General features: G+C 35.3%; 1 protein-coding gene across 13 annotated transcripts in view; it reads right to left on the bottom strand.

Annotated features, from left to right (window-relative positions):
* FOXP2 (forkhead box P2) overlaps positions 1 to 23,885 on the bottom strand; it is a 161,226-nt gene that overhangs the window by 85,067 nt on the left and 52,274 nt on the right. For 11 of the 13 annotated variants that reach the window (XM_072146929.1, XM_072146928.1, XM_072146932.1 and 8 more), the window contains exon 3: positions 11,761 to 11,850. In XM_072146929.1, coding sequence (XP_072003030.1) covers positions 11,761 to 11,850 — 90 coding nt within the window. Of the gene's footprint in view, positions 1 to 6,585; positions 6,675 to 11,760; positions 11,851 to 22,483; positions 22,503 to 23,885 lie in introns of those variants that run through there. The other 2 variants (XM_072146940.1, XM_072146941.1) reach the window with 2 other exon arrangements.

Here is a 23,885-nt window from a genome sequence, read left to right as displayed (position 1 = left end):
CACAGTGACAATTGGAGTTTCAGAATTTTTTTGCTTTAATTGGATCAAGAATTATCAATAAAGCTTCATTACAGACACCTTTCAGCTGATCATTGCAGTCTGGGACTATACTAAAGCATCCAGAGAGCTTCACCAGAGGTCACAGTGGGCAGAGGGGTCCGTCTTTAACTAGGGGTCATCTGTAAATCGGGTGTCCTTAAGTAGGGGACCACCTGTACTGACAATGGATATACTCATTTTGTGTCTATTTAGAACAGAAAGAAGTTAACTGCAAATATTATAGTGCCTGCCATGACCATACTATTATATCAGGATCAAGTTTATTAACAAGCATTTACAAAGACATTTCCTATGAAAAAATATTTATGTAGCCATCGCAAACATAATGCACAAATGTGATCTCATGCACATAAAACATATCCACAGATGATCCTGTTTATGAAACCGTTTCATCGGTTTAAATGCTCATCCACATTCCAAAATAAAGAGGGTAATAATGGAATTTAGAAGACGTATACAAAATTGTTTGACACTAAAGGGCATCCATCGCAACGTCACCACTTTCACGCTAATACATTATTTCTTAATTTGATCCGCTGTTAATCAGGTGTGAAGACCTCATCGACTTTGACATCAGGTAAGAAATGTTGCCTCATATATTATGGCTATAATACTTGTTGACCTTAACAGATAGAACAATCAAACAGCCTGTGCATGTCAAACTGCAATCTAAGCTACTGGAAAAACACATTTTCATTTCAAACTATTTGCTAACAGCATGGTGGTACCCTTCTAACCTTATTTGGCACTAGAGCATAATTAGATACACAGGGGTGTGACTCCAATTGAAGGTGTTGGCATTGTAACACTCTGTGAAAATATTAACTATGAGGTTAACTCTGATTTTCTCTTCTTTAATTAAATGCACATGGTACTAATGAGGTAACCCACTGTTCCTTGATAGCACTAATTAGCTAAGAGAAGAGTACACTCTCACACTGCAATTTAAACCTAAAAATAAGGTTGAAATATGCTAATTGCTAGCAATTTAAAACAGTACAAGTTGAAGAACTAGTCATAATAATGGAAATGGAATGCTTTGCAGCTAGGCAGCTGAAAGTTTAGTTAAATAATAACAAGGCTGCCATTAACAATTTCTTCAACACAAAATATGAAAATCTATATCACACAAAATATGGCCAACAAAGATGGCCAACACTGTAACACTAATCTTCCCATTCTGTATTTTGCTGTTATATTTAGCAAATCCTTATAGCAAGATCCGATTTTAAACATTGTATAGTCAGTATTATATATTGATTACATCTTTACTACAGGATAACTATATCTGCAACTATCATTTATTTATTTTTTATGCAGGTTTCCACTCATTATAAAATTTCCACTCATGAAAATAGTGTTCAGTATTTACCATAAAAGTAAAAACATAAAAACAGCATTAGAAAGCCTCAAAATATTCCATGTTCAATCAAACTTCAGGTCTTCTAAAAGACTTAGGTCCGATACAAAAACTGATACAATAAACTTTATGCTTACACATAGCTATGTGTAGTATATTGTATTTAAATTACATGTATTTAAAGTTGATGATCTGCCAGTGATCTAACAGTATTCTCTTCTTTAATTCAAACCTCCCACTTATCAGGACATTTCCCAAGCTGTACCGATTTTCTGGAATGTTCTACCCTGGACTATTCAACTAATGCCTTACTAACATAGCTTCAAACATGCTCTGAAAACCTGTCTCTTCAGGCAGGCCTATAACATTCCCTAACTGCATATTGCTTCAACTCTCTTTTCACAAACCAACCATGTGTACTCCTTCTGTCTATGTTATCCAGCAAGCACTAAGTGCCAGGTACAGACTGCTCTTTATAGTCCTATTCACCTTGGACTGGTTCATTGTTATTTATTTGATTATTTGATTCATTTTTTAAACCTTAAAGAACCATTGTACAATTATTGTCACCTCCTGTGTCACCCCTTGTTCTGTATATTGTAAGATCTTGCAAGTAGGGCCCTCACTTCTAACATATGATCATGTTATTGCCCTGTAAAGTCTTTTTTTGTATATATATATATATATATATATATATATATATATATATATATTATACACACACAAAATACACAAACTAAACAGGAAAACTAAACTTTTCTAAACCTATAATCTAAATCTATCATACTTAACAAAATTGACTTGTTTAGTGAACACATCAAAATAAGCTTGGAACAGAAGCAAATGAGATAAAGAGCAAAATAAGACACCTGGGAGCTTGAATGAATATTTTGCTGGCCATCATGTGTGAAGCATAGTTAAAAGGGGGTCCAATGAGGGAACCATCTATCAATAATCAATAATAATCTGCACTTATTTATATTTTATTTTATGACAAATGGAATAAACTTCTGTCCAATAGTTCTTCATCCAAAGTCCATGGCCACAGTTTCATCCAGTTTATGACAATGTATGTAAAACCACTACCTCTAAGGCACTGTGCACGAACTGTATGGGGGAATTTAATTAGTCCAAACAAATAATAGCCAGATTACTGCCTATCGAGGTCTATTATACCCGGCCTTGGTGTGGTGATCACATAATGTCTTATCGCGCAGTGATCATTACAAAGAATAGAGTAGGTCCTATTTTTTGCCAGATTTTCCACAGGGCCACTTAGCTTCCTATGTAGAGGGGACCACTGACCTTCCCCCTTTCTCCAACTAGCCTTGTGCTTCAAATGGGTTCCAGGTAAGCACATGCTCATGTGCATGAGGCCTTAAGATGGATAACAGAAGCAACCAAACTTTTTCGATGGAATATCTAAATGTATTTGGATAGATTCAAAATTCTTTCCTGATGTAGCTTTCCTGGGTCAGAGATCACTGTTTGGTAAACCACATTCAGATGGATTTGACAGATCAAAAAGACCCTTAATATTGTTAATTTACCATGCCACACTTTTCTTTCTAGTGGTAAATGTGCATGGCTTAAAACACTGAAAGATGTCAGGCATCTCAAATCCAGCTGTAAGTGTTTCGGTAATGTTTGGAAATAATTACAGCATTGCCTACTTGAAAATTAAATAACACATCATCAAATGTTTTAAAGAGTCAATTATCAACTAAAGTATATGTAAAACAAGATAATCAAGGCTGTAGTAAACAGGAACACATGTTCACACTGAAATTTTTACTGACAGAGCTACAGAAAAAAAAAATTCAAAGTAATCTAATCTTTTAGCATACTATGCTGCAGAATCCAATTTAGCAATTGTGATAAAATAGATATTTGCATAATCTATATTTTTCAGCTGTTCTTAATTTAAAACAGCTGCAATGTAATTAGCATACCATGATGCATCATACCAGTAGCAAATTGCACTTATGTTCTGTAAATTGATCATTTATTAAATTCTATTTAACTAACATTTTTAATTATACAGCGCTGATATATGAGAGAGGTCTTATTTATTTTTAGCATTTACAATGGCCGCTAATCTTTCTTTTTTTCATTCACTTATGTCACAACCAAAGACACAATAGTTGCAGATTACAGACTGCAAAGTCATTGATTTCCAAACTGTTTACTAAAAGTGTCTTTATTGATCTCACTATTTTTGATACTTTGGTTTAGGGGCTCTGTACAATAATATAAAGCTACAGTGAGAATTTTACTGTACCTCTCCTTATGAATTTACCATCTTATAGCTACCATCATAGAGCTTTTCACTATGTTATAGCGCAAACAGTCCTGGGGACTCTATGTTCCCCCATACAGCCTCCTTGCACACTGCTCTCATGTTTGTATCAGGAACAAATATTAATTTTTATTCATTGTTTGTATGTATGTCTCTTTAAGGTAGTGCACATATAATAAAAGTATAATACTTTTGTACTATACATTTGTATTTTGCTATATATTTTGTATTACAATATAGTAAGTAGCTCCTTGTCACATCAAGTAGGGAACATCATTATAGAAAATACCAGATGTGTGGGAAACTTCACAACCCCATCTGTAATCACCATGGCCTTCAAATGCTTTTTATAAATACAGCAGGTTTTTTTTTTACAGTGTTTCAGTAGCAAAATGTATTTTTTGATTCTGTGTAAATGTGTGAAAAGAAACTCCCACTGCACAAAAGTCACGAATTATAAAATTTCTGTGTCAGGAGCTAAATGTCTATGTATGTAGACTTTTCATAATCTCACATATAAAATATTATAAGCAGATACTGTATACAAGCTAACAAATAGACCAAAGAAGTATACATGATGATAGAAATCACCATCACTATCATGTAATCCAAGGGACAGTATGCAATAAGATGAAAACCACTGCCGATTCCTGAACTTATATACATTAGTATTATTATAGTCCATTGTATTTTATTGAATGTATGGTTACATTGTAATCTAACATTTGGATAGGCCTGGGCCTAGAGATAGGCCTTGTTCTGCTATAAGGCTTAAATACAGTGGTGTAACTTGAAGCTTAAGGGCCCCAGTGCAAAGTCTGTGCCAGGCCCCCCAACTATAATGTATGTTTTATAGAACTAGTCTTCTCATATGGGAAAGTGATACCTTATGGGCCCCTAAGCCTCCAGGGCCCTGTTGCGATCAGTTGAGATCATTGCTGGAGTTAACTTACAAGCATTGTCATGCAAGAATGAGCAACCTGTGCTGGAAACTGAAAATCGAGGAAGGGTGAGTGAGCTTTTGTTTTTTAGGGATAGATAGAGTACAACACCTTAAATATTGCAGTCAGATAAATGTATGCAATTGGAGTATTCTGAATCCGTCTATGATGTTACAAGAAATAACTGGCACATTGTAAACGAGTGCTAATATGATGTAATGTAACAGTACTGAACTACATCTGATGATTAATAGAACTGAGAATCCTTGAATGTTTAAGCATGGTGATCTTTTCTCAATTCCACAAGTAATACATGATGATGTACGTTACTACATGTCTTAGGATATGTGTTGTAACTGTAGGCCTTAGTTTCTATTTCAGTATTTCAGCAGCAAAATGTATTGTTTGTTTCTGAGTAATGAGTGAAAGGACCTACACTACACAGCAGTTGTGTTTAGAACATTATTAGGCCTTAAAAGGGATCTTACAAATGCCATTCTAACTTACAGATAACCTGTACAAGAATGTTTGGCCTCTAGCAATGCTTTCTACCTTGTGAAGACAAGAAAGATTTCAGATTACTGTGAAAATTCCTGTTCTTTAACAAGAAGCAAGAGACAACTGAAGATCTCTCATTTCAAAATGCTCCTGGCTTTTTTCCCTACTCACTTTTGTATCTATACTACCACAATAAATATATTCAATAAAAAGGTAAAAGTGAAAAGAATTTATGTTGGGGCTAGTTGGGAAGTCTACATGTGGTTTAAAGAGTTTAACAATAATACTGCTGATTGGAAACTATCATATAGCGCAATCCATACCATTTGATGAATCTTTTCTTTAATTTATGTTTTCTCTTTTGTCTTATGTTATTTTTATGCATTAACATCAAACATATATTTCAGCTTATTAAACATATATTATACGTATGATTAAGTTTACTAAAACAAGGATGTTTCATCTCACGTCTTTGTCCTGACAAAAGGGGTTAAAGAAACCTCAGAGCAATATGATACAGCCCTTGTATCTTCACATTGTATTATTCTAAACATGGAAATGAACAGCATTGTAAAAATGTATAATAAATTCAATCCAGTTTATTTTGTCTAAATATTATCTTTTATTGTGTGATCTTGGATGCAACAGCAGATGCAGAAAAACACCCAATGTACTTAGAAGCTAATTTGCATAATGATAAAAAATAAACTTTTCCAAGAAATGACAGATCACATTTACTAATGCAACAAAAAAAAAGCGTTGCACTCAAGGCAGTGCAGAGGGCGCTAGATACAGGCAGAACATGCGCCAGAAATCCTGAATCTGGTGCCATCTGCACTATACACAGGCAAACTGCACATAGTACACACTGCACTTTTTTTAGTAAATGTGCCCCAAAAGGTATTGAAGTGCATCCTCATAGACTGTTTTACTTGTGGGAAGAGCTAGGGGGTTGTAATTTAATGCCATATCTGTGTACATATTTTTATGTCTAGGTCTGGATAAAAATAAAAGCACCAGCTTAGCTGTAACATCATTTCCATCTCCATAATTCCTCTTAAGGTACAGTTCTCCGGGAAAATTTACAACATCTTACTTGAAACTTATTGTGGCAGGATTAGTTTGCATAGGTGATGTGGTAATGGGTACTCAAGTTACAAGTGGAATGTGATCACTGAACATTCATAATCAACATTATTCTGTACAATGGCTTAGAGGACATGAAGTGCTGGGCAAAGCGGTTAAATCTACATATATGAAAGAGAGAAAGAATAAATTCAACGTGTATTACAATTTGCTCCCTGGATAAGTGCACAATAAAAAATACTGCATCAAGTTAAGCAATATGTTCTGTTTAATCACATGTTAATATGGTTACTACACTGCATATTGCATTATATCCTTAAATGAATCATATCCTGACTTACAGTTTACAATACGACCTTGGTGAATTATACAGAAGATCTTTACATATTTGTATGCATTTCTTCCTTCTCTTTCATCTAACCTTCACCCTTAAAAACAATGAGTTAATAAATAAATGCAAATTAAAAATCATGGAATATTTTAGTTTTAAAATTTGTAAGTATTAGCGCAAACCTAGTATTTTATTTGTAAAACATTCTGTTTGTGCACTTTCCTTTAGCACAAGAGATGTAACTAAGTCATTAGCTAGGAACAAATAAAATCAAGTCACAATGAAGTGCTTATGTTGTGCTCAGAGATACTGTACCGTTAACAAGCAATATGTTTAACAAAACATTTCCGATTTGATAGATTCAAAAAAATCTTTTTCACAGCCTCACAGAACTAAAACTTATAACTGTGATGGATAAAGGGAAGATGCCTCAAAATAAACAACTTACATTTACAGCTTAATTGCTAATGGTGTTAAAGTATTTGTTGTACCTACACTTATTAACTTGTTAAAAACACTTACTACTTAAAACTACAATAAATGAGCTAAATAGGATCATTGCCACTATTGGTCTTCACTACTGGTACCTCATGGTACTACTAGTCTACTAATCTCACTAGCAAAAAATTAAAATGCATCTGGTTAATTGACAAAAACATAGCCTTTCATGTAACAAGCAAGTTACACAAGCCACCATGAATTGGAAAATATCTACCCATATGATCAAAAATGTAAAAAACAGGCACTGCAAAATGTTGTTAAAGTAAAACAAAATCAGCAAAACTATCTAATTGTGAGCCAGTCAATTATCAATTCATTTATATGGTCAAAAAAGGTTATTCACCTTGGAAAAGGTCAATCTACTGTGGTATAGATATTAACTTATCGAGATTTTTTTCATCATTAATGACTCAGGCTGAATACTACTGTAATAAATAAGGTTGACTGTCTAGTCATGAATTGGCTGTCCTTGTCTTTTCAATCTAAGAAAATAGTAGGCGATCTCCGTTAGTTCCATAGAGATTAATGGAGCAGAACGGTCATGTGTGGCCGTCTGCTCCATTACTCTGACGGAGCGATTAGGTGTTCAACGGAGGTACATGGGACCCCATCGGATCCCTTGTTTTCGTGATCTGGGGGGTCTCATCACTGAGACCCCACTGATCAGCAGGTTAGGCCCTATCCTGCGAATCGGGCCTGACTTGTGTTTGTGGGAAAACCCTTTTAATTAATTATTTATGGTCTTCCTAAAATACATTGAGTAGGATAATAGGAATAAGTAATTTTGGTTGTAAAATAGCACAGCGATGAGCAAGTGCAGACTTGTAGAACGTGCATGGCAATGCCTGGGATAAGGATGGCCATCAAGAATACAAATCCAAAACCTTGTTTGGGACATGTACAATGAGTGCTGACCAACATCAAGATAAGCATGCAGAATAAAGTCTGGATCTGTATTCAATAGTCTAGTATTGACAGGTTTAAACACAAGTTAATTTTTGCACAGGTGATATGTAAACGATGAAATGAATTTAACCCCTTATCACTGACACTTGTTTTCTGCTGTATGACCGGTCGCAAGGTTTAGAATCTGACATGTGTGACATGGTTATAATTTCAGAACGCTTTAACATATGCAGGTGATTTTGAAATTGTTTTCTCGTGACTAGAGATGAGCGAGCACTAAAATGCTCGGGTGCTCGTTATTCGAGACGAACTTTTCCAGATGCTCGAGTGCTCGTCTCGAATAACGAGCCCCATTGAAGTCAATGGGAGACCCGAGCATTTTTCAAAGGGACCATGGTTCGGGAATAAAATGTGTTATTTAATTGAAAAAGAATGTCTTCTGATAAGTTATCAGATGTATGCAAACATCTGCAATCTATTCTTCACTGTTCCGCGCGTATATTATCTCCCGACAAGTTATCAGATGTGAAGAACAGTGAAGAATAGAATAAAAACAGTGAACACAGGATCATTTAAGTGAAAAACACAGTGAAGAACACAGTGAAGAATAGATTACAGATGTTCGGCACATCTGCTTACTTGTCGGGAGAGGAGATACGCTGTCCCGGGATCCGCTCCTCTTCTTCCACTGAAGTCTCCCCGATGTCTCCCTGCTGCCCGATGTCTCCCTGGTGCCCGATGTCTGCCTGCTGCCCGATGTCTCCCTGGTGCCCGATGTCTCCCTGCTGCGCGCGATGTCTCCCTGCTGCGCGCGATGTCTCCCTGCTGCGCGCGATGTCTCCCTGCTGCGCGCGATGTCTCCCTGCTGCGCGCGATGTCTCCCTGCTGCGCCCGATGTGTCTCTGCTGCGCCAGATGTGTCTCTGCTGCGCCAGATGTGTCTCTGCTGCGCCAGATGTGTCTCTGCTGCGCCAGATGTCTCCCTGCTGTGCGATGTCTCCCTGCTGCCGTTCCGCGTGTATCTTCCGACAAGTAAGCAGATGTGCAGAACATCTGTAATCTATTCTTCACTGTGTTCTTCACTTAAATGATCCTGTGTTCACTGTGTTCACTGTTTTTATTCTATTCTTCATTGTTCTTCACTGTGTTTGTTTAATTAAATGCTCGATCTCGAGCAGGGGAAATACTCGTCCGAGCAACGAGCCGTTTCGAGTACCTTAATACTCGAACGAGCATCAAGCTCGGACGAGTATACTCGCTCATCTCTACTCGTGACACATAGTACTTCATATTAGTTGAACAATATAAGTGACAAGTATTGTGATTTGTTTCTGAAAAAAAATGAAAATTTGGAAAAAAATTCTTAATTTTCAAAGTTTTAAATGTTATTCTTTCTAGGTATTTAGGCCACTCAAATAGCCTTACTTTATGATGAAATGGTTATTTTATGCGTCCATTTTTCTAGGTGTTATGAGGCTTAGAAATTTTGGTGCGATTTTTCTCATTTTCATGAAAATCACCAAGATTCATGTTGTGAGGGACAACTCAGCTTTCAAGTGACTTTGAGAGGCCTAAATATACTATACAATATACACAACTACACCCCATAGCATATGTAAAACAACTCTTAAGTCTGTTAACCCTTTCAGTGTTTTACAGGAGAAAAATATGACACTGTTTATTAATTCAGTAGATCAAATATCAATTACTTCCTATTTTTCATGTAAGCTCTAGAATGGAATTTAATAGGTAACCATATGATCTGACTGAGCATAGGTAAACAAACACATCAGGATGTACCATCACAAAGATATTTTATTAAGGGATTGCGAGAACTACTTGCAATTATGCTAAAGGTGCATTTAAAAATGGGGCATTATCTACTTTTAAATGGGAGCAATCAAATGGCTGAATACATTCAATCATGTACTAGGGTATGTTAAATGAATACATTGCTAACACATTTATGCTAAGATTTATACAAAGAAGTCAAATTATTAGTACAATAGGTGTTCAAAGGTGTCACAGATGATGTCTTAGTCTACAAGTAAAAAAAAATAGTATAAAATATGTCTAGAGTTATAAATATTAAATAATGGTCACTTATTAAGTTGTAGTCTATGTTCAAAATGGTATAATTATTAATCCACTTACTTATAAACAATATAACATGAAAGTAATTTGTTTTACATGTATGTAAAAAAGCCAGTGGTGTGTGGGCGCTGCCATATTGGCCTGGATTAGCACCAGAAAATGGCAAAATGAAGAATTTTCTTTTTTTGTGCAGAAGGTTTTAATCTTTGTAAATGTATGAAAACATTATAAAGCATATATAAATTTGGTATCAACCAAAGAATGAAGGAGACATTTGGGGTGCACAGTGAAAGCCATAAAATACAAGCCCACAGGAAAATGGTGCAAATGCATTTTTCACCCATTTCACTGCATTTGGAATTGTTTTCTCGCTTCCCAGTACATGGAATGGAATCTTAAATACCGTCACTACGAAGTGCAATTTGGTCTGCAGAAAACAAACCCTCATACAGCTCTCTTCATGGAAAAATAAAAAAGTTATAGATTTTTGAAGGTGGGGGAGCAAAAAATTAAAACCGTAAAAATGAAAAAGGGCCCAGTCATTAAGGGGTTAAGAATCTTGTCTTTGTGGGAGTACCCCTTTACGAAAAAGAACTATGTGCACTGAAACATATAACTATTTCTGCAGACAAGTGTTATATGTTGGCCATACAGATAAGGTGATTGTTGGACAAATTTTGGGAAAATCAAGGAAACCCTACCCATTCACCCTTCACTGTGACTTATGTCATATAGTTTCCATAACACATCTATGTTTTGCTTCCACTATCAAATGTTTATGTCCAGCTTTAGTGCAGGCATTCCAAAATGTTCCTCTTACAATATTAACCTAGAGAAACCGGTGACCTATGTTTCATTAGAATACAAAATAACTTCTGTTGCAGCTGTTAAGCAGCACCTAAAAATTATGCAATAATATTACATAAAGTAAATTTAAAGAAAAGTTCAGGGGAAATCATAACATTACAGACGACATATGTAGTTTTGCTTTTTTTGCTACAATTTCACAATACTTCTACCGATACAAAAACCTCCAGAGATAATAAATTAAACATTCAAAGTTCAATTTGTGCTAGCGCATGAGTATTCTCTACTTCTGAGAAGGGGAAAACAGGTACACTTCTCTGACAGCATTTTCATGGTACCCTTGGGGAGACAGTTCCTCACTTACTCTTTGTATTATTTAAAACTAAAGTTATGAATTAAGATGCTGCCACGAGCCAAGAGAGTATAGTGGAATGACTACTCAGCTGCAGGTAAAAAAGGAACTTTTACAGTAAAAAAAAAAAATCATAAAATGTTAGAAACAAGGGGAAAATAGTTTTGAAAAGCACAAATAAAATTGTATCCCAAACAATATACAGATATTTGCCTTGAGGACTCTCGTGTCTTGTCTCTTTGTACAACTTTTGTGCCTTCCAGGACTTTTAGAAGACACATTTCTTTCAAAAAGACTTCATGTAACAAAATCATAGCTAGCAATGGTGTAAGTTGTCCAGAGTGAATTTTTTCATGTATTTATTAAGCAGGATTTTTACTGAAAGTGCAATGTTCTCAGATAAAATAAAAAATGAAATGTCATATATTTTCCAGTATTACAATAGCATATTGTACATTTGTAAACAGTGTACAGCCACTCACGCCCTATTATATTACACTGTGTCCTTCATTAGAACATGCTGTACCTGCAGTGGTCTTTGTTTTTCGCTGCTCTTTGGAGACTTCAATCCACTTGTTTGCTGTTGTAAAAGAAGCTGTCTTGCTGCTTGGAGAGCCTAGGTACAAACAATAGATACATATAAATGAAACCATTGTTGTATTTTTTTTTATATACAAAATATTTTCACTTCAACAATATTTAATTATTCAGAAAAGATGTATAGAAATATGACACACAAACATGGTAAGACTCAAGTAACAAGCTAACAATTTAACTTTCTCATAACTATCAAGGCACAATGTATTGTTTGACCCTTGTAGAAGTAAATGCACGGTCCAGCCAAGGTCCCGACTCTGATAATTTCTTTATTTAATGCATGGATAGCGATACAGATATTCCACTCAGAACGACGACAATCGCCTACGCATTTCGGACAGACTACCTGTCCTTAATCAGGTAGTCTCTCCGAAACGCGTAGGGGATTGTCGTCCTTCTGAGTGGAATGTCTGTATCGCTATCCATGCATTAAATAAAGAAATGATCAGAGTCTGGACCTTGGTTGGACCGTGCATTTACTTCTACATGTCCATTATGCCCAGGCAGAGGGTTGGCCCGTGCCGGATCCATAGTTGCTCTGGAAGGTGAGCTGGCATCTCCTATTCACCATACACCATTGTTTAACCCTCACAGGACTTTTCATTTCTGTTTCTCACTCCCCTCATTCCAGAAGTGATAACAATTGCTGCATTTTCTTGTGGGCTCTGTTTTTACCCCTTTCATTCTGTGCTCCAAATGACACTTTCACTTTATTCTTTGGGTTTATATGATCACAAGGATACCAAAATACATAGATTTTAGTAGATTTGAAAACAAAAATTAATATCTTTTGTACAAAAAAAATAGTTGCCATTTTGCTAAATTCTGACGCTACTAATTTTTTTACACTTTGGTTTACGGACCTATGCAAGATGTCATTTTTTTGCGGTACATACTGCCATTATAATTTATATAATTGTGGGACCTATACAAGTGTTTGATCATTTTTATTCAAATATTCATGGATAAAAAAATATGAAAAAGTGGCAAAATGGGCCTTTGTGCTATTTTCCAATATGGTGTTCACGGCCAGGAATAATCTTTTTTATATTTTGATAAAAGGGCATTTTGGGAGATGACAATACATGCATGTGATTAGGGTTACTTAGTGTTTGGAAAATGGAAATCTATAAAGTACTTATTTCAAGATAACAACAACAGGACATTTCCTCTCGGAAATCTTCTGCAAATCTCCTGCACACCAGCAACAAATCCATAAACAGCAAATTAACATTTATAGAAACTTAACCATTGGATTTGGAAGACATGATTTGACTCATTACACATAGATTAGATCATTGTTAGAAGTGCTTCTAGTTTTTTAGATTTTGGCGAACCTTTATTCAAGAGCCTATGCCTTCCATGAAATTATTTTTTTCTGAATTTTTTGGCAGACAGATTTGAAGAAGAAGTAGTAAAAAGAGCTGTGAACTCCTGCTACATCAGTATCGATCACCAGTATCATCTTAATGTCATAAACCATGGGGTTAAAGATGCTTTATTGTACATCATTGTTTTTAGATGTGCTATACAGCAAGGTGGATCAAATAACCAATGTCACTGGTACATAAGTGTCTAAATCAAAGGGACAGATGTTGCTTCATATAACATATAACCTTGCAACCTAATGTTGTAGAGAAAGGCTAGAAGGGTCAATGTTTTAGGGTACTAAAGACCCTTTAGTTACAATGAACTGGCTGAGCAATTACTCCAGTACAAATTCACCAACACAATATGATGGATATGCCTGTCAAAGATTCAGTAAACTGAAGAGGGCATAGATAGAGAAGATGGGGTAATGTATGCATATGAAAACTCTGACAAGTCACAGAGCAGCTGTTAAATCCAGTTTTACATTTCCATCTTAATAATCACAAAAAAATGTGTTATTCACTGGACCGGGAGAGGTCATGGGTCCATTCAAAACATCAGTTGTGTAACAACATAGTACTGAATTTGTGACTTTTTCAAATATATTTCATTGTAATGTAAAACATATATTTCTGTTGTGACTCAACAGAAATCACGATATAAAATCATAAAGCATAAATGAAAGCTTTACCCCTGTGATGTATCATTTATTTGTATGCACCTGTTAATGGCTACATGCCTAGAAATGGAGGCCAACCATAATGAGAGGAAGATGGACCACAACTTTATGATCAATTCAGTATCAGTTATCAAATTGGCTAAAATTGTTTATCTAAAATTACACTATAATTCCTAACTCACTTTGGGAGAATAAACTAGGATAAGTAACAATAAAGGAATGCAATTCATGGTAATAACAGAATGTTATCTATTTCTAATAATAGCCTAAAACATTTTCAACATACAGTTCAGCTTCCCATTAAAGGAAACCTGTCAGCAGAAATTGACCTAATAAACCACTGCCAGTATGTAAACACCTTCCAGGATGTGTTTTTTTATGGTCCAGTGTGGTAGCATCATCCAGAAAATCAACTGTGAGATGTAAATTGGTTGTATAAGGTCAAGGAGATTTTAACAATGAAGTCGAGCTGTCTCTTCCTCAGAAAGTCCCCTTCACTGTAAGTGTTGGTCCTGCATCCTGAGACATCACTAACCAGATCTTCTGATGACTGATGTCCTTCACAGAGGAGCAGGTTTTTAGAGCTCCCGAGTGTTAAAATCGCCACCTCATGGACTTTACAACCAATTTACTCAAAGTTCAAAGATGATTTTCTGGATAGCGCCACCACCAAGGTCCATGAAAGAAACAAAATCTAGATGGTGTCATGGTTCTTGATCAATATACTGGTAGTGGTTTATAAAGCCAATTGCTGATGATGACATGTTCCCTTTAACTATTTCAAGTAGGATCACAATAGGACTTTCTTTATACAGGCCAGGTATCATGTACATATTGAAAAGAGGAGACATAGTTAGTGCACCCCTCTAGCACTTTTCTTAGGTTAAACATAATCCCTTAGAAAAGAACATGTATTAAACCTAATAAAATTTTAAATGGTAGATTTAATGTATATAATGGGTTCATTAGTCTAGACAGTATACAGAGGGGGAATTTATCAGTGTTTTTGGCTGATTTTCGGATGGTTATTTCACAACCTTTTTTCAAAGTTTTTACAGGTTTTTATGTGACATTTGAGTGAAGTTCCCTCATACTCGCCAAGACTTCCAATGTATCACTAGAGTTTGAGCTTCAAAAGGCAAAATAAAAACGGCAATCACTCATTGACGGCTGCTTAAGCACCTGAATTGCCACATTTTGTGGCAGATTCTTCAGGCTTTTCTGAGATTTTTTGTTGAAAGAATTGCAATACGCTACTGGTTTGTGAGACATCTTAGGTGCAAAAAATTATCAAATTTGGCCTCAAAGCCAGGTATGCGCATGGTGCTGTACCAAATCTCCCTCACGATAAACAGTGACAGAAGGCAAGTTGGTTATTTTGTTGAGTTACGGCAATGCTGGCAGTATACACACACAAACACATACATATTGTTATTAAGTATATCCTGTTGAGCACAAAAGATCAAAGAAAGTGACATTTTCTTCATTACTCTTTCATCAAAAGTAGCATCATCATTACTTTTCTTGGTTGGATATGATAAACAATAAATCCAACTAATAATTATTATCGGTTATTGAGCAGCTTTTGCTGCTACTTCAAGTTTTTAATATAATTCAAAGTTTTCTCTTAGCTGTAACGATTGTGTACTGAATGTGGATACTTTCCTAAAATATTTCATCTAGTTTTAGCTTTGTTCTGAAAAACGATTGGATCCCAGACAGATTGTTAATGCATCTCAACAGGGGGAGTGCTGATTAGATCGACCTTTGAACTCTTTATTTTCTCTATTGAAGATGGAATCTGTGATTCAATTTCACATGATACACATGATATTCACTTGCACCCTGCAAGTCTGTCCATTATTCTTGTTGTTTTAAAATAATATAATAAAAAACATATGAAATTATGATTTTATCAAAAACTGCTACCAGGAAACCAACTGTTATATGAATCAGTGTATGACAGAAAATGTCTTAGTAAAACTATTTGATGTTCCTTCTGGTCAGCCTGAATGTAAAATATTTGATAGAAAAGCATTGGAATTAGAAGCTCCTAAGAGGCCTTGACTAATATGATTGATTAATTACATGCATAAATGCATCATGATCTACATACATGGGAGCCATTTACTAATATTGTTAGAGTTTAGACATCCCAACAAATAGGTGGAAACATTACAATTAATGGTACAAAGAAGATGTGATCATGTTAGATGAAGCACAATTGTAATAGAAACTCCATTTTAAAAATACTCAGTCAAGAAATATTAGTGGCTAACATATATGTGAATTTGTTAAGGGTGTGTTTATATTAGATTCTTGATGGGGGTGGGGGCAGTAGCACTACAACTCCAGATCAGCCAGTAAATGACGGACACCTCAACTTTGCTTACAGCTTGGTAAGTCAGTCAAGTATTTCAGGTGTTTCTGGTGTATACATAGAGTCCTAAACATATGAAATTATTCAAAGGTTCCTTTTAATTGGAGATTAAATTTACCTTCCCCTGTACATAAGCAACACATTTGTTATAAAAATAAAAAAGTGGACATAATTTACCTTTTTTTATAACATATTACTCATTAGTTCATTCTCTATCTCAAAATAACAGTAGCCTGCTGCTTTTAATCCAAGTCTCAGTCATAAACAGGATACAATTATTATAACATCCTTCATGCTACAATGTTCCTAAGTTTAGAGAAAAATGCTTTCTAAAATGAAAATATCAAAACCAATAAAATTCTGCAAAAAATTAGAACGGAATCAATGAGCTGGTTTCCCAGATAGTGTCTAGTATCCATGACAACAGTTGCTTTGACAAGATGTGCATATGGCATTACACTGCCAGCTGGTGTGAACAATGTTTGAACTACTGCATTGAGATGCTGAGCAAACAGAAAAAGTTGCCACGTCTTAACCCTCAGGGAAGGCAGTCATCCCCTGATCAATTATGAAAAGACAGAGAGAGGTCTGCTACAGTCTGCTCCAAGCAACTTTTTCAGTGAAAGCAGACAGACAGTGAAAACCAAAGTAAACAAAATGAATGCACTGGCTCTATCTCCTTACAACATTGATTTGCCTTCCCACATATGTCTTTGGTATATGTTTGCACAACATACTTTTAACAGTAGGAGACTTTCCCACAACAATCATATCATTGTCTCTCAGAATTCTCAAGTAATTGCAGGTCAGTTTTCAAATTTCATTGACACATTCCATTATTCAGTTCAACAAAAATATGACACATCCCAAAAGTACAATAAACACAATTAGCAATGAAGTACTATGGACTCTGCAATAATAATGATAATAAATGTTGGCATTTTAGGAAAAGAAAACAAGGTAGAAGATTATGCTGGGATATTGAAAAGCAATGATTTCCAGACGTAACACTTGTTCTAACTCCAGTTAGAAACTGGTTTTTAATTTAGGTAGTCACTAATGGATTTTGTGATCAAACTTTTTTATTGAATGCACTTCCTTTCAACTGTTAACAAGGGGATGTTATATATGATCCATATATGTTGCACTTCATTGTCAATGTATACAACCTATTGATCTGTTAAAAAAAAATAGATGAAAAAAAATTTTTGCCTCATAAAAAAAACAGACATGAAATATAACTATTATTAGTTTTAACAAGGTTACAGAAGCTTATAGCACAAGTTATTGCTATATGTTATGTACTGCAAATGTAGACTCCCTAGGCTGTAAAGCACTTCATGTTCTTCATAATGCAGATACATAATTTATTATATTTCTATAAAACCTCATGTTAAAGAAATAAATATTGTTTGTGTATTTTGCTATTTTCTTCAAAATTCCAAAAATACTCTTGTGGGAAAGAGTTTAGAACCACAAATAAAAAGGCCTGTAGAGATTAGCAGTGTGTTGTGTATGAGAAGTAAAAAGAGCAGGGTCATTCCAACATTGCTTGTTTGAATCAATCAATACCAGTATATAATAGAGAATATCAAAGAGAATTTGACTGATAGAATGAGAGATACATAAATCGCATAAGAGCAAATTTATCTATTGCTGTTTATTTTTCTGGCCTATATAGCATGTTTTATTGCAAACTACATTTATTTAACAATATGTGATATTTAAAAAATTTCTGTTGGCTCATGCCACTTGTTAAAGAGATGAGGAGGGATAAATAGGAGGGATGTAGATATGTACCATATGAACAGCAAAATGTCTATGTTAGTAAAACAGAAAGGGAGACCAATATCTATAGCTGTTCATGGTAGTGATAGATTTCATTTTCATATTGCATGGACAGCAACATAAAACATATGCTAGATATACTTGGTAAAAGTTACTTCGGTACATACCAATTTAGAACTGGAATGTGAACCAGAAGAGCATGTACCTTAGGTTTTGTGGTCCATATGGTTCATAATGCCTTAACTTGATATTCAGTAAGTCTACTAATACATATTACAATAAAATAAATGAGAACAGAGTAAACCTGAAGAGGCCAGTTGCTAAACACATTAGAACCAAGGTATCTTACCTTGTTGGTGCACTGCTCTGGGGAACAAGGCAGGGCATGGTGGGAATTCCTTGCCTAGCCAAAAGGACTAAAAACATTGGTGCAGGGTATAGCTAAAATGTACACCAGCCTGAACATGACAGATTTCAATTCAAATATATGTATATATTTATGTGATATGTATCTTTTCTCTAGTTACTTGTTTGTCTCGTTTCTTATTCTAATTTCTCTTAGGTAGATTCTCCTTGTGTTAAATTGGACCTGTACCTGTGAGCCTACCATTGCTGCCTTATGTGGAGGATGGAATTTTTTTTTTAAGACACATATTTCTGTGCAAATTTGTTGCATTGTCCCGTTTCTTCCAGCCAAGTTTGACACCTTGTGACCAGATGAGCTTTTAAACATTTTTTGAAACTTTTTAAAAAGTTGCAGATAGTGAATATAATAAACATGCACCTTAATGCCTATGATTATAAGATGTTACTGCAAGTCCAGCCTATACTGGGGCATATTTTTGCAGCGGCATACATCAAGAGGCTTCTTCCTCTTCATGTATTGGGGCAGGTGGCTGGGCTTGGTGTAGCAAAAAAACGCAGTCGGAGACTTTTCACATATGAAAAGCAGCTAGTGCGCCATCACGATGACAGCACCCCCACACGCAGGTCTATTCCTTGCTCGTTTAGAAGTCTAGGAACCCCACTTCTTAGCACTAAGGGAATCACCTAATCTATACTTAAGGGACTATCACATTATTTTTAACATGTTTCATGAGGTTTCACTATACAGGGTTCCTTTAAGATTTTTGTTGAAGGAAAAGTAAAAATTATTATATACTGAGCCCCATGTTAGATCATTTCCTTAACATCTTACCATTTTCCCATCTAGCATCAATATCAAGCATGATAAACCATAACATATTTGTTATCCATGGCCACTTCCCGCTAAAATCAACTTTTAAAACTATGCTAATGAGCCTTAAGGGCTCTGGGAGGCTATAACAGAGCCCCCCTGTGTTGTTAGAGTAGCATATCTTACCCGCCCACTCCCTCTGTACTCCCTCCTCCCTCTGTCTGCTTTAAATGCTTGGGTCTATGAGTATCTACAACTGGTTTATCATGCTCAATTTTGATGGTAGATTTTGTTTAATCTGACATTAATGAAAATGATTAATATGCTAATTATTTAGGGTGAAACCCCAGACTGCAAGTTAGACAATGATCACATAATGGATAAAAAAGAAAAAAAAAACATTTTTTCAGGGGGAATAAAATAGTGTATTACATTGCCACTATTTATCCAAGAAGATATAAAATCTAGCTCTCCCAAACAATAAACTATACTTCAGTAATTCAGCTATGCTTGAAAAAAATTCAAATCATATTTTCTTCCTGAAACTATAATGACAACATTTATTTTTTCATACTTTGAAATGTCTGCCTTAAATATGTAAAGTTTAAAAGGCTGGTTGTAAACACAGCAGGTAAAGCAACCATTTTAGGAGATCAAAGATGATATAAGCTCATACTGGAAAATCACTCAGACATGATGTCTGTTATAGTCATTTCATAGCTCATACTACAATTTCCCCATACCCGGTGCATCATTTTATTTTTACATCTGGTAATGCACATATTTATTGCTCTCTGAAACAGACTGTTATTGTGACTAATGAAAACTGTAAAGATCAAATGCTCAGACTGTGACACTTTCCTATCAGTTTCTTTGTAATCATTAAATCAATGAGCATTTGTATAAACTGACAAAATCAAAATAAAGCCTTGCCTTGAAAGTCATCAGGTTTCTATTTTACACTTGTACCGAGCGTTAAAGCAGACTTCATGGCCCATTCAAATGAAGATAGAAAAATAAAGCTTTTTAAGTTTGTTCATTCATCTTACCTGAAACAAGTCCCATGTTTGGAAATACAGATTAATAGTCTGGTAAAATAGCTCAAATTATATAACTACTGTTTTATTTTCCATATCAGACATTAGCATTTAAGGAACATAATCTCTAAAAATGATTCATAAAAGTAATCAATATTGAGTTGGTGGGTTTTTTTCTTTGATTTGGATCCCAATCTGCAGAGAACAAGGAGGTTATTTTCCCTTTGTTCCATTTCTAGCTGGTGGCCACTTTAGCCAGTGGGAATTAAGCAAAGGGTGGTAATTAGTGATGAGAGGACATGAGAGGATTTGGGTATGGTGACTTGCCCCGATCGTGAGTAGCGCCGGCCTCGGAGCTATGGCCCCGCAACCGAAGGCCTGCGTTCTGCTACGAGGAGCTGCGCGCTGAAGATGAAATGGTAGGCGGAGAAAAGAGGCTACTGGGGTGTGGAGTAGCCATGACGTGTAGCCTCATGTCCGGCTACTCCACGCCCCAGTAGCCGCTTAAAAAAGGGCTATCCTCACGTCCCATTCATCCACCTACCACCCGATCTACCATTGTAGGTAGAATCGTGGTGGTAGGTTCCCTATAAATGGATCCCGGGACAGCGTATCACCCCGACAAGTAAGCAGATGTGCCGAACATCTGTAATCTATTCTTCACTGTGTTTTTCACTGCGTTTTTCACTTAAATGATCCTGTGTTCACTGTTTTTATTCTATTCTTCACTGTTCTCCACATCTGCTAACTTGTCGGGAGATAATATACGCACGGAACAGTGAAGAATAGATTGTAGATGTTTGCATACATCTGCTAACTTATCAGAAGACATTCTTTTTCAATTAAATAACACATTTTATTCCTGAACCATGGTCCCTTTGAAAAATGCTCGGGTCTCCCATTGACTTCAATGGGGCTCGTTATTCGAGACGAGCACTCGAGCATCTGGAAAAGTTCGTCTCGAATAACGAGCACCCGTGCATTTTAGTGCTCGCTCATCTCTAGTTGTAATATACAAAGCGGATCAATACAAAAAGACAATATCAAGGGAGGATCTGGTGGTATCCTTTAAAGATCTGAAAATGTCTTCACTGTTGTGGTCCTTCTAGGCTTTAGAGTATAGATGAATAAATCCAATACTTCTTGGATGTTGACAGGTTGACCGACAACTCTAAACTGCGAGGGATTTAAAAATGTTTGGGTTTCTCCTTAGTTTTACAGTTATTTGAAAGTACTATTTGGACATATATGCCAATATGCCTATAGATAAACTGAGTTAACTAAATCAAAATCCAAATATAAGATATGAAAGAGCTGCAAAGTTGTAATATATCAACCTATTGTACAGAAATCTTCCTGCTAACAAGGTAGTTTGCTCAAAATGTGGATCAGACAAACTATATAACATGGAAGTATGGTGTGGTCAATGGTAGACAGACTACTATCTAGAGACTACTTCACTACATTAATTATAGATATGTAGCATGCATAAACTTTCTTTTTCTGCAGTCAACATGTAATCTGTTGAATATGACCATTTGAAGCAATTGCTTTCATTTAAGAATTAAAATTCTCTTATTTAATTAGTTTCTTAGAAGTTTTCAGATGCATTTATTGAGAAAAATTGAGCACAATGTATTGAGCAGGTGCTACATTTATTATTCCTCTGGAATCATAGCTATAACGACTTCTTCCTGTATTGTGCATTGACTTATTACTAAAGAGTATGGGAGTGGTTTTTGGGTAGCCTGTAACCAATGGGCAACTCATGAAAGTTAATCAACTCCCATGGCTATTTTGGAGTTGAATGTGGATGTGCCTAAAGAACTTTGCTTAATAACTGTAAAGTGTAATTTGGAGAGATTACACATTAGTGTTTGGTAATTGTTTTTTTTTAACCTGCTGAAGGTCTAAAGAAGTTTTATTCATTAATGAAAATGCTGCCATAGTAAATGAAATATAGCTACACCCCATCACTGAGTTTGTGATTGGAAGTGTGCCTATTTTTATAACATATAACAAGGCGTTCTCTCATGCTTTACACAAGCATGTAATATGCAATCAGTAATACAAAATGGTTTATTTAAGAGCAATGAAAGGAAAGGCCTGTTTAATATAAAAGCAGAAAATACTATATTTATATTTCATATAAATACATACAAATTATTAATAACTTTTCATTTAGTAAAACTGCATGCAGCTTTATTTTAAATAACTTACTTAAAAACAACTCATTATCCGTTATACTGCCAGAGGGTTTTCAGGCAGTGCAGGATTTTTAACGTAAAAAGGATTCTGTGAAGTAAAGGAAACATTATTTTGAGCTGTATCATTTCACTACTTTACTCCATTAAACAGTAAATATGCATACTTGTTAAGACACAGAGAGTCTATATGCTTTAGCCCTTAAATATGATAGTTTAACCTAGCAGCCTGTTGCATTTAACCAGTAAAATGAAAAATGACATCTATGCCCATTAATATCTGCAATGTATAAACAGCACAGCATGACACATTCTTGAGAGCTGAAGGCTACAAAATCTCTCTGTAACATAAATAACAAAGCACTCAGAAGCATATTGATGTTGATATTCATCTCTGAGAAAAACATAGCTGCCTAGGCTTCTTATGAAAATAGATGCAGCCCAAATGGATCTCCTGTAATTGGTTTCAGATAGCGAGGTCAGAAGAAATATGATACATGAAACTATTATGTGGAACAGGAGAAACAAGAATGTTTACACAGGCCCTCCCCCATTTTACAGGCTAGAGGTACCTATACCATATGCTCCTGAAAGATAACTAGCCCTAAAATGAGGACAACATGTACTGTAATTTTCCTTCATCTACATTAACTGAATGTAATAGCCAAAAGCGCTTATTTAATTATTTCTATATTTTTTATCCCTCTGGAAAAGACATTACTTAATAGGTAATAGTTATTTATACACATCAGGAAAAAAAATTGTCTAAGGTCCCAGTAGTTTCATTCAAATGAGTTTATGATTGTAGACATTAATAAAATAAGTGTAAAACAAATAAACACATTTTTAACTTCTTAAGGACTCTTTGAACTCTTATGCTTGAGTACCCCACTAAAGATGATATTTTATCTATCAGAGAAAAAAGTTAATTATAGTGATTTAATAATCTAACTGTCAACAATTTATTAATACCTAATTGTAGATTATATTAAATATAAATGGAACATAAATTATAGTGATGGGGGCATTAATTCTGCAAACATTTATGAAAAAGTTAATCAATAGTTTATGTATAACGTAATGTAATGCCATTTAAATAGAACTCATCTCACAAAAAAACAGCCTTTATACATAAACAACTCAATGAGCCCGAGTTAAGGTAGAGGAGATCCCTGACTTAACCCCTACGGGACTCAGCCTCTTTTGGCCTTAAGGACGCGGCCCCATTTTTCAAATCTGGCCTGTGTCACTATAAGTCGTTATTTCCTTGGAACGCTATGAGATATCCAGGGGATTTTGAGATTGTTTTCTCGTGACATATTGTACTTCAAATTAGTTTAAAAAATCGGATGAAATCTTTTGTGTTTGGTTATGAAAAAAAACTAAATTTGGCAAAAATTTGGAAAAATTCTTTATTT

The sequence above is a fragment of the Engystomops pustulosus genome, chromosome 4 (genome assembly GCF_040894005.1).
Source record: "Engystomops pustulosus chromosome 4, aEngPut4.maternal, whole genome shotgun sequence".
NCBI classification, from domain to species: domain Eukaryota; kingdom Metazoa; phylum Chordata; class Amphibia; order Anura; family Leptodactylidae; genus Engystomops; species Engystomops pustulosus.
The sequence above is the reverse complement of the archived record's forward strand: the minus strand, read 5'-3'. Positions and strand labels throughout refer to the sequence as shown.